This window comes from Pogona vitticeps, chromosome 13, assembly GCF_051106095.1.
Source record: "Pogona vitticeps strain Pit_001003342236 chromosome 13, PviZW2.1, whole genome shotgun sequence".
Lineage (NCBI taxonomy): Eukaryota > Metazoa > Chordata > Lepidosauria > Squamata > Agamidae > Pogona > Pogona vitticeps.
In genome coordinates, this window is record NC_135795.1 from 5,546,372 (window position 1) to 5,558,715 (window position 12,344).

General features: G+C 47.6%; 2 protein-coding genes across 4 annotated transcripts in view; one reads left to right on the forward strand and one right to left on the reverse strand.

The window, feature by feature from the left end:
- Nucleotides 1–12,344, forward strand: part of RAB11FIP3 (RAB11 family interacting protein 3) — a 95,066-nt gene that overhangs the window by 78,481 nt on the left and 4,241 nt on the right. For all 3 annotated transcript variants that reach the window (XM_072982608.2, XM_072982610.2, XM_072982611.2), the window contains 6 exons: nt 1,539–1,642; nt 2,430–2,570; nt 4,918–4,999; nt 7,469–7,606; nt 8,184–8,339; nt 9,580–9,720. In XM_072982608.2, coding sequence (XP_072838709.2) covers nt 1,539–1,642; nt 2,430–2,570; nt 4,918–4,999; nt 7,469–7,606; nt 8,184–8,339; nt 9,580–9,720 — 762 coding nt within the window. The remainder of the gene's footprint in view (nt 1–1,538; nt 1,643–2,429; nt 2,571–4,917; nt 5,000–7,468; nt 7,607–8,183; nt 8,340–9,579; nt 9,721–12,344) is intronic.
- Nucleotides 10,006–12,018, reverse strand: LOC144584724 (uncharacterized). The gene is given in 4 exon segments (XM_078381552.1): nt 10,006–10,214; nt 10,312–11,456; nt 11,826–11,898; nt 11,993–12,018. Coding segments are annotated over 4 exon segments (1,383 nt in total). The 3' UTR covers nt 10,006–10,075.

The window sequence follows — 12,344 nt, forward strand, 5'->3', positions numbered from 1 at the left end:
AAGCCCCCTTCCGCCCTCTAGTGGCTGCTGAGACCAAAAAAAAACTCTTTACCTCCTCCTCCTTGCTTTTCCTGAGCTTTTCCTTGCTTTTCCTCCTTGATATTTCCAGTTTTGGGGGAGAGAATCTCACCTCTTAGCCGAAAAATGCTAACATGGGCCCTAAAAGGGTCTTGTGGGGGGGGGGGAGGTGATTGGAACGGCTGTCTTAACACCTCCTGAGGGCACCGGCTGAGGCTGCCGTACGATTCAGGAGAGAACCATGCATTTCAGAGAATGCTGTTGCATCTAATGAAGCGAGATGCAGTCCACAAAATCTGTGGACTGCATCTTGCCTTGTATTGATGTGTTGATTTTAAAGGTGCCACAAGACTCACAATCCACTGCTGCGGAGATAAAATGCCTTGCCCCACGCCACTGCACTCCGTCCATCCCCTAAGGGCTCCCCCCCCCGTGTTCAAATCAGAGCTTGGAAAAGTCATGAGGTTGACGGCACCCACAAAGGTTCGCCTTGCTCAGAGGATTCTCCTCGTGGTTCGCTTCAGTTTGCATTTTTCTGCCGTTTGTGGTTTGCCGCTCCTGTGAGCGGGGAAAGTCCAAACTGTACTGATGTCTGCACGCAGGAGAAGTTGAACTAGAGGCGGACTTTCCCCCCCTGCACGTTCACCCGAGAGACTTTTGGATTTTACCTCCTTAGAGTTAGATGGGAGCAGAAGCGCACACTCCTGTCTCCCGCCATGGGCAAACACAGATCGAGAGGACACTGGCCATTGTTAAAGGCAGCTCGCTTAAGTGCATCGAATTTTTGCATTTTTCAGTTGTAGAACATCCTGTCTTACATCATGGGTTGCATGAGCCAGTATCCTTTAATAGGTATTTTCGTTTTTTAACACCTGCTTTTCTATACCAGTTTCACCAGCAGGACTGATGGCCTGAGCAGTCCTAGGCTTGGCAGTAGGCAAAAAGAGGACCCTTTCCGAAGCGTCCGTTCCCATAATAAGTCTTCTTCCCCCCCACCACTTCCAGATATTCAGAAGTGTGTAGAGAGATTGGAAAAATCACTTTTTAAAGTTATAAGTTCCAGAATTCCAAAGTTTGTAGTCCAAAAATTCCAGCTCTGCCCCAAACATGTAGCTTTCCTAAGCTCTGCCAGATACATTTTCTGGCACGGGTGTAGCAGGACCTTAAATGTGTGCAAATGAGAAACAATAAGAAATAATTTAAAGAGAAGCAGCTAACCTTTCAGTCTGAAGCATGCAAAGATGAAAGATCTGCAAGTATCTGGAGTCTTCAGCATTTTTAATTTAAGATCCCGAGCGTTGACTTAAATGGATTACCTAGAAGGAGAGATCTATTTTTATATCTCAGTCAGGACTGAGCCACTGATGCAGATGTATCGGTGAATCAGACGTGCGTTTGATGTGACAAAATGGAGATAATATGATATTTGAGCACTCGGATAGCTTTGTGTCTCACTCGTAACAGTGTGAAGGATGGGTATTTTGGTGCTTAAATGTCGTGGTCGTTTCCCACTTCTGTAGGTGATCTTCCTCGAGAAAAGAGTGATCGAGCTGGAAAAAGACACCGCCGCCAACGGGGAGCAGCACAGCCGGTTGAAACAAGAAAACCTTCAGCTGGTGCACAGGTAGAGTGGGAAAGAGGGGGTGGAAGTCTTTCACGGGACAAGGGGAGGGTTTTAAGAGCCGGTCTTGTGGATTCGAAGGAGAATGTGGCCCACTGGGTCTGCTGCGTGGCCCGGGTGAAATGCTGGCGGGTCAGGGAGACCGGCCAGGTGAGAAACGGGCTGGGATTCCTCCCACGCGCTTTCTCCCTCTTTCTGATGCTGGCTTCCTCATTTGGATTTCCTGGTGAATTATACTTCACGTCCCTTAGGGAAAGGGAGTGCGGTCTGCCTTTGATGCCTTGCACATCAAGCACCTTGGGCATGGCCTTGCGCAAGGAGAAGCGGGGAAGAGAGCAAGTGCATCAAACCTCCGGCGGTAGGAATTGCATTCCTTCCCTGCCCCTATTACTGCTTGCCAGTGAAGGGCTACCCAGCCTCTCCCTTGGTGCCCCGTAGAGAGGCAGAGGGGAAGATTCCAGGGTGTCTCTCTTGCAGCACTGAACATGGCCCGCCCAAGATGGGGAAGTGGGATTTCAGCGCAGGAGATGCTTCGGCATAGAAGACATCAGGCGAGACGGTTGTTGCACAGCGTTGGCCAAAAGGGGCTGGGCGTCGAGCTCACGAAGGGCCCAACAGCTTGGTTTCCATTGTATGAACGTAGAGTCGGTGGTTCCAAATAAACACCCTCCCCCCGAGACAGAGTTGGTTTTGTTCCTTTGGGGAAAGTTTTGTCCTCCGAAGGGCTGCACCTTCTGGGAGAGGCCTTCGTGTCTCCTCACTCTCCTCTGCCTCGCCCTTGTCTCCTCAGAGCAAACGCCTTGGAGGAGCAGCTGAAAGAGCAGGAGCTGAAATCGGACGAGATCCTCATGGACGAAATCCGGAGGCAGAGGGAGCTGCTCGGCAAAATAGAGAGGGAAAAGAGCATAGAGATTGAGAACCTGCAAGCCCGGTAAGGGTGGGGAAGCGCGTGCTGGATGGCCCCCTTCGCACCTCTTCGGAAACGGGGTGGAACGGGCAGAAAGGGGGCGCCCCCTCGGAGGGCCGCTGCTCCAGGCCGCAGGATGTCTTGGGCCACCGCAGGCCGGGTGCAAAGAAGTGCCGTCGTAAGGTTTGGTTCAGGCCTTGAGTCAAAACTTTTCTGCACACCCTCCTCGTGTTCGCGAGGCGGGGGGTGTGAGCCTTGGTGTGGTGCCTGCAAGGCTGAAGGTGTTCTGCAGGGAGAGACCAGGCGTTGTGAAGATGGGAACAACGGGGTGGAGACACAGAGTCTGGATTAAAATTCTGGCCTTGTGCCATTAAGATGGAGGATTTTTTGGCTCAAGAGAAGAGGAACGTCTTTACTCTTTGCCAATGTTCATGCTAAAAGTTGAAGAATTAAGCAGTGGTGTTGAACTGTGGCCCTCCAGATGTTCTTGGCCTTCAACTCCCAGAAATCCTGGCCAGCAGAGGTGGTGGTGAAGGCTTCTGGGAGTTGAAGTCCAAGAACATCTGGAGGGCCACAGTTCGACACCACTGAATTAGAGGGATGGATGAGAGTACACAGGTGTTTATCCCACAGCTTGGTCCACTGCAGGGATGGGCTGGCTCGCTCCTAAAGATGGGGATCAGATGATGTCTTTGCTGGAGCAAACTAGCCCACCCTAAGAGAACTATCTGCACCTTTGGGGTGCACCTTTGTGTGTGGGCAGGATCACTTCATTTTAGTCTGTTTCGAAGGCATGCCATTGTTGTGAACAATGGCATTATCATGAAACAGCTTAAGAAGAGAGGCACTTTAGGATATTGGTGAATTAAACACTTCCTCGGTTTCCATGTCTTCAGAAAAGGCAAAAAGGAGATACCTCGGTATTGCAGACCAGTCAGACTGACATAAATCCCAGGGACAATTCTCGACCAGATTATAAAGCAGTCACTCTGCAAGGACCTTGAAAACAATGCAGTTGCCAACACAAGAAGAAATCCTGCCAGACTAATCTTATTTCATTTTTTTGATAGGATAACTTTCCTGGTAGATAGTGGGAATACCATAGACATAATATATCTTGACTTCAGCAAAGCTTTTTGACAAGTGCCTCTTGATATTCTGATTTGGAAGCTAACTGGGTGTGTAAAATATCTACTGGTTGGTTCCAAAATTGGACTCATAGAGTGATTATCAATGGCTTCTTCTCAAATGGGGAGGAGGTAACAAGTGGGGTACCCCAAGTCTCAGTCCTGTGCCTGGTGCTCTTCGACATTTTTATTAATAACTTGGATGGGGAGGTGCAGGAAATACTTATAACATTTATGGGTGACACAAAATTGGGTGGAATAGCTAATGCCCAGGAAGAATGAAACAAATTTCGAAAAGATTTTGCTAAGTTCGAGTACTGGGCTGAAAACAACAGAATGAAACCTGACAGAGATAAATGCAAAGTCCAGCACCTGAGGGGGTGTATGGCACATGTCATTTGCATAGTATATAGTCTTCCCCAGCAACTGGCATTATAAACCCGAATATGGCAGTGCAGCTTTTAGAATTGCATACTCTCTGTCTTGGGTGTTGGCAGATATTTTACATACATTTTTGGTTCCAAGTCCAATGCTGCAGAAACACTTCAGATTGTGTCTTTCAGATTTTGATCCTTAAGGGGCCAAGCTTTGAATGCCCTTGTGTGCAAGGAGCTGAAATAGATTGTGGAATCCAAAGCGTCTCTGATCCTGCTTTCGGTTGGCCCTCTGCGATTCTCTGACCCTTGTCCCTTCTGAGCCCTTAGGGAAGGGGCGAGACAGACACTTAGATGGAATAGCAGAAATTGGCACTTCCTGAGTGATGATGCAAGATTTGCCAGCAGGGTCTTGGATGCTTTCTTGAGTGGATGATCATTCCGCAAATATTTGTATGTGCAATAAGCACGAGGAGAGTGTGTGTTATGGGGTGTATACCTGCGCCATCTTGCATCCTTTCATGGCGTCCTCATGGTGAGATGGTAGCTATTCTACGGCATAGAATCTTCTCTTCCCAAAGGATGTGTTCCTAGGACCCTAACAGATCCCCAGGGTTGGGGGTCGTGGTGTCAAAAAAAAAAAAAACGGTGCACAAATTACTGGGGATTTAGAGACAGACCAAACGGCTACAGTACATTACAAAAGGGCTTCCTCAGTTTGCATCACTGTAGACAACATCTTCCTATAGCTTGTCTTATGCTTCCGTTCACCTAAAGCGGGCACCATCCTGGCAACACCTTTGGTGGGGGGAGCGGGAGGATGAGAACCCAGCCTTTCTAAATGCTCCCCTGTGTTTCTCCCAACTGCAGGTTGCAGCAAGTGGATGATGAGAACGGTGAGCTCCGCTCCTGCGTCCCTTGCCTGAAGGCCAACATTGAGAGGCTGGAAGAGGTGAGGGGCGTCTCCTCTTTTCGGGAGAGAGCGGCTTCTCAGTGACATTCACGGGCATGTCTAAAAACAGAAGCATCGGCACACATTCCCTCTGCCCCTAGAGGGCGCTGTTCTGCCCTACAAGTGACACAGCGCTCATTATCTGATGGTGACTCAGCACCATCCCTTTCTGTTCTTCCAGCGTGCCCTTTAAAAGATGTGACGGGGTCCCTGTTGGTGTTTTTCAGACATGCCTCCCACCTGCTTGAGCATTATAGGTGGTCCTCCACCACTGCCTGTGATACTTTTCCTTGCCGGCTCGTTCCAGTCCCCAAGGCTGAACATCTCTGTGTGCTTACCTGGCCTGCCTGTTCTTTTTGTGCTGTTGGCCAAAAGTTGATTTACCTCCTAGAGGAAGCCCCATTGAATGGAGCAGACTTCACGCTTCTGCTCTGCCTCTGGAATGTTGTCTTCTCTTTTTGGTTACCTTAAGATAAGGCTCGGGAGCCTCCCCTACCCCGGCCGACATGTCTGGCATACAAGGTTGATTAACCTCCCCCCTTTAATGGCCATTGGTAAGGGATGATGGTAATTGTAGTGCAAAACACCTGGAAGGTCAAGAATTTCTCACTCTGGTCCTATGATGACGACCAACCCCGTCTCTTCCATTTCTAATGCATGCGATCAAACAGAAAGCTAAGGTAGAAGTGTGAACTTCCTGGGGGTTATTAGAGAAAGTAGGGTGTTAAAATGTTGGGCTAGGGCACCGGAGACTTGGGCTAGTCACTGTCTCTCACCCTGTAGGGTTGTTGTGAAGATAAAGGCGGGGGAAGGTGGCCAGGTGTGTTGCCTTGAGAGGAAAGGCGAGGTACAAATGTAAAGAGTGAATAATAAGAGATTTGAGATCTGAGTTTGGTTTCACAGCGATGGCAGTGGCAAAGGTTATAAAACAAGATGCCATGGAGGGGCCTTTTGATGCGGGATGCCTGGCATGTAAAATGTAAGATGCCAAATTTTGCTTCGGGACTCTGCCTTGGGCTGGGTGGATAAGAAAAAAAAAGAAGAAGGCTTTAAAAACAGCATAAATACTTATTTTAGTATGGGTGCTTTCCTTATGATGTTTGAGGACTTCACGTATAGCTAAGAATATAATTGGGAACCAATGCCATCTGTAGATTTTGATTTTGTACAAAAAGGAGTATTTTAGTGCCTGGAACAGAATTTTATCCCTTTATTTTGGGAGAAATGATTGATAGCATATTTTTTTAAATTTTTTTTTTAAAGTATCCTATCTAAAATTTATCTGAAACTGTGGAAAGATCGGAAGAGGTTTTTGGAGGCTGATGTCAGTCAGAGCCCTGGTGGGTGAGGTGCGACCATTGAGGGGGGGGGGATATTTTCCCAGGCCCAGGAAGCTCCAGGGAGCCACCTAAGGCCTCCTGAGTGACATTTCCAATGGGGGGGGAATCCACTTTAGGTGGGGCAAGAAACCTTCCGCCTTTGCTAAAACAAGGGGTTTGTGGGAGAGGGAGCATCCTGGAAAGAGGTCTCTCTCTCTCTCTCTGTTCAACAAGGATGCATGTGGGGGGTGGAAAATGGCAGATGGGGTGCATAATTGTTCCATCCTCAGAGGTTTAAGGTGCTGTGTTCCCTCTTAAGTCCTGAGCAGCTAACTCAGCCCCTCCGTTCCTGATGCCGGCTGGTTTGTGTCAACTGTGGCTCTGACTGGACGCACAAAACACGAGAGAAATGAGCTCCCCCCGCTCTTGCTCCTCTCTCCCCATCTTGAATCTTGCATCTGTGTCCCATCTGAGGGACCCTATTGCCATTGCTTGGTTTAGAGACAGCGTGGGGCCTCGTGGATAGAGGGTCAGACCCGGACTCGGGAGACCAGGGGTCCGATCCCTGTTGGCTGTAGAAATTCACTGGGAATGGGGGAGCGCAATGAGAAACGGCTCTTTGGACACCTAACATGCTGGGAAAGCCAGTGTGGGGCCACCGTAGATAGGAAGGGACTTGACAGCAGAGTAGGGGACATCACAGTAGGGGACATCTTGTGACAATCTGGCCGTTCGGCTTGTGTGCTGCTCCCAAGGCTCAGAGTCAAGAGGGCTTGGAAGCTTCTGTGGCACAACAGTCGTTTGCAGAATTTTGAAGGGGGCCCAACTGACGTGGTTTTCCAACTGCTTCTTGCTTCTATTGTCTCCCCCCCGCCCCCCCGGCAATCTGGGTAATAGGAAAGGTGGTTGAGCTGCATGCACCGTCTTTTGACCAGCAAGGCTAGGAGCCATCTGTATAGAAAGCACCCTCGGAAGCTGCTTGGAGCATGATGATCCCGCCTGTCAACGCAAGCAGCGGCGCTGGGGAGCCAGGGCCTCCTGCCACGCAAAGCACGCTCAGCTTCACCACGGAGCCTCCTGCTGTCTTTCTCTCTCAGGGGGCCTGAAGGAAAAGTCTCCCTTTTCATCCTTTTCCTCCCTTTCCTTTCAGGAGAAGCGCAAGTTACAGGATGAAATAGAAGATCTCACGGTGCAGCTCAACGAGGAGCTGGAGAACAAGAGGAAGCTGAGGGACAAACTGAACCAGGAGAGACATCAGTTCCAGAAGGACAAAGAATCCACGCAGGAGGTGAGTGGCTTTCAGGGCCCCCCCCCAAAGCCTTCTGCGCCACCCAAATGTCCCACCGCTCTGCTGACTTGAATAGGCTGGGTGTGGCCAGACGACTTGGGTTAGTGGGCAGTGTAGAAGTGGACGTTATCCAGAGAAAATTCAGCGTATTTTAACAAGCCAGTGGAATACTTCTGCAAACCACTTGTGGGCCTGTTTCCTTACTGTGTTCTGACGATGCAGTTAATTTCATTGGGGTGTTTATATTTCAGATTTTACACATGCATATTAGAGAAAAAGCTGACTTTCGTGAAAAGTCCACAGAATGATTTTTTAGGAAAATGTTTAAATGGCACCGGGGGGGCACGGTTGTGTGTTGCCACCGAGGGGGCCATTTCTGACATCCTCTGGGACTGGGGCAGGATCATGCTTCCCACCTGGTTCTTGGCCCACTGGGGCTGCCTTTCGCCCCACATGCACGAGGGCCAAGTCCGTTTGCTTGTGGCGGCCGATCCGCCGGGTGGGACTCGGGTGGGCAGCGTGTGGTCTTCCGGTCCTCCAGTGATCCTGCTTGTTTGCTTGCCTGCCTGCCTTGTAGCTGATCGAGGATCTCCGGAAACAGCTGGAACACCTGCAGCTCTTCAAGCTTGAGGCGGAGCAGCGTCGGGGCCGGAGCAGCAGCGTCGGCCTCCAGGAATACAACAGCCGGACGCGGGAGACGGAGCTGGAGCAGGAGATCAGGCGGCTCAAGCAGGTCTGTGGGAACAGGCAGCCCAAAACGGTGCCTCGAGCAGGGGCCAGGGAACGGAAAGCTTCCTTAAAGAATCCCTGGACTGAAGGGTGCGCCTGGGGCCACTCTCGGCTTGCAGCAATGCTGTCTGCAGTCCCCGTCGGTCCGGACGCCAAGCCTTCCTCGGAGGCCCAGCCTGTGGCTTGTTTGGGATCCTTTCTCTTTCCTTCCTGGCCCTTTCAAGACCCGGGAGGTGGTGGCAGCGGCGGGATCAGTAAAGGCGGAGGTCATAGGGCAAGGGGTGGGACGGTCCCACCTTGAAGGACCAGAAGGAGAGACAAACAATTGCAGGCAAGCCTCTGCAGAACAAACTTGACCACGGGCTGAACAGCCACTCTGCTGCCGGTGGTGTTTGGGAGATTTGGGGACACAGGGGGGGTCTACCTTTCCAGTCTTGCTGTCCGGATTGGGGGCAGAGGTTAAGGAAGAGGGCTGTCACTGAGGGGCAGGGCTTATGCCCTGCATGTAGGTGGTCCCTGGCCTAATCTCTGGCCACGTCTTCTTTTTCGTCTTTTTTTTTTCTAGCCAGTAGTGAGAAAGGTGTAATCTCTGCCCGGGAGCCGAGAGCGCTGCTCCCAGTTGGAATGGGTGGAAACCAATTGTGGCCCAAGATCTGGGCAATTTCAATCTCTGGCGAATTTTTGCACGTCATATCCCAGGCGCAGGCAGGGCAAGACAGGAGGGTGGGATCAAATATACCAGTGCCTTTCTTGGTGTAATGCCCTTACTGTCTGAGGACAGCCGCTTAAAGGTTTTGGAAGGGGGAAAACAGCCACACACTATCTGGGAAGTCGCCGCATGACGGCATTGTAGGGAAGGGGTGGCCTAGCTATCTGGGGAATCCCAGAATGGGACCCCAGAAGGGCCACATCCTGTCCCAGAGTCTGAGATTCCTTATCTCTAGGCTCAATGCACCAAGCAGGGGAGTTGGTATAAGGAAGCTTTCCTTTGTCCTGTGTGTCTCAGAAGGATGATGTCTTTTTGAAGCCTTGCTTCATGTTTGGGTTCAGCCTTTGGATCTCCAGTGGGGAAAAAGCCTGAACAGCAAGGCAGTGAAAAGACCTCCGGCTAAGACAACAGATGGTGCATCCTAGGCCGGAAGGGTGGACTCAATGTCAGGTGGCTTCTTGGGTTCTTAAGCCCTTGTAGAAAGAGACGGAGGCCACGGCAGGCTTGACGTTTGGGGGGTGTCGTTTTCAAACAGGACAACCGAAACCTGAAGGAGCAGAACGATGAGCTGAACGGACAGATCATAAATCTCAGCATTCAAGGTGCCAAAAACCTCTTCTCCACGTCCTTCTCTGAATCGCTGGCAGCGGAAATCAGCTCGGTTTCCAGAGATGAGGTACTGTTGTGGGACAGCCTGCGGGAAGTTCTTTTGTTTTCAGCCACTGGGAGAGTGAAATTAAACTGATTAGGACAAGAAATCAGAGGGCAATGAGAAGGTTGCACAACTGAAATCTGAAATGCTTTCATATTAAAAATGTGTTGATTTTGATTCTGGAGAAATGTTAGTTTTTGCCTCTTGCCACTAACGCAAATTAGATTTCAACTTGTCAGATCCAGGTCATGTGATTTGTATGAAGAACTTGGAGATCATGCGTTTAGACCATTGAAGGAGTCACTGTGGTAGAGCAGAAGGCTTTTAATTGAAATAATATCAAATGTGGGTCCTAATGGCAATTTTTAGAGTATCTATTTTAGTTGTATTTTAATTGTTGTAAGCTGCCCAGAGACCTTTGGGTAGAGTGGGTGGCATATAAGTTAAATAAATAAATAAATAAATAGATAGATAGATAGATAGATAGATAGATAGATAGATAGATAGATAGATAGATAGATAGATAGATAGATAGACAGACAGACAGACAGACAGACAGACAGACAGACAGACAGACAGACAGACAGACAGACAGACAGACAGACAGACAGATAGATAGATAGATAGATAGATAGATAGATAGATAGATAGAACGATAGATAGATAGAACGATAGATAGATAGAACGATAGATAGATAGAACGATAGATAGATAGAACGATAGATAGATAGATAGAACGATAGATAGAACGATAGATAGATAGAACGATAGATAGAACGATAGATAGAACGATAGATAGATAGAACGATAGATAGATAGAACGATAGATAGATAGAACGATAGAACGATAGATAGAACGATAGAACGATAGACAGACAGACAGACAGACAGACAGACAGATAGATAGATAGATAGATAGATAGATAGACAGATAGATAGATAGATAGATAGATAGATAGATAGAACGATAGAACGATAGATAGAACGATAGATAGAACGATAGAGAGAGAGAGAGAGAGATAAAGGGATTAGTTATAGATAGATAGATAGATAGATAGATAGATAGATAGATAGATAGATAGATAGATAGATAGATAGATAGATAGATAGATAGATAGATAGATAGATAGATAGATAGATAGATAGATAGATAGATAGAACGATAGAACGATAGATAGAACGATAGATAGATAGAACGATAGATAGAACGATAGATAGAACGATAGATAGAACGATAGAACGATAGAACGATAGAACGATAGAACGATAGAACGATAGATAGATAGATAGATAGATAGATAGATAGATAGATAGATAGATAGATAGATAGATAGATAGATAGAACGATAGAACGATAGATAGATAGAACGATAGATAGATAGAACGATAGAACGATAGAACGATAGATAGATAGAACGATAGATAGAACGATAGATCGATAGATCGATAGAACGATAGAACGATAGATAGATAGATAGAACGATAGAACGATAGAACGATAGAACGATAGATAGATAGATAGATAGATAGATAGATAGATAGATAGATAGATAGATAGATAGATAGATAGATAGATAGATAGATAGATAGATAGATAGATAGAACGATAGAACGATAGAACGATAGAACGATAGAACGATAGAACGATAGATAGATAGATAGATAGATAGATAGATAGATAGATAGATAGATAGATAGATAGATAGATAGATAGATAGATAGATAGATAGATAGATAGATAGAACGATAGAACGATAGAACAGTTGGCATCTTGGAGGAGGGTGTGGGGAGCAAAAGGCTGCGATTTTTTCCAGAGACCTTTCCCAGCATTTCATAAGGGTATCCCCTTCTGGGCTTCTTGGTGACGTTGAAGATCAGAGGCACCGTTTTTCAGAGAGTTTCTAGAAGAAATTTCTTGGGAGAGCTTCTGCTATTCCTACCTCGCAGGAAAGTCACCCAAAGGGATCTCCCAGGGATCCTGTTTCTGTCCCTCAGGCATGGTTAACACTTAACACTGAGAGGTGCTATCCACAGTTAGAAAGTGAGAGATCTGGATGCTGAGGGAACCCAGCTCTGCATCTCTTTCTTCTTCCTCCGAACCATCTGAAGGAGGGAGCCTGTTAGAAGGAGAAGCTGTGTATTTCTGCACTGGCAGAGGGCCAGACTAGATGACCCATAGGGTCCCAATTTAAGTGGACAGTGCTGTGGTTTTATGCAACAAAACAGTTCTCCTCTGTTCAAGGGATACTAAGTGTTTAAAAATGACCCAGCTAGCTTTTCGGTTTGTGTGACCTACTTTATTGGCGTTTTATAACCTAGCATACTATCTTGGGTAGAAAAAAAACACTGCTCTTATGATTAGCATAAAAGAAAATGAAACCCTTATAGTAAATTTCTCCTCAGGCAATCTGTGTTTTTCTGTTCTGTCATCAAACCAGCATTTCACAGTTGAAATTGCAGACTCACTGATCTTTTTGTGAAATTCGTTCATTTTGATACTTTTAGCCCATTACCCCCAGCAGTGCTCTTATTGAAGCAGTTTATGGTTGAAGAGCCAGAGGCCTATGTTGTTATAGATCTGCTGTTAGGAAAAAAAACAACAACTGTAAGGCCTTCCATTACATTGTTTTAAACCCCAAATGTATATA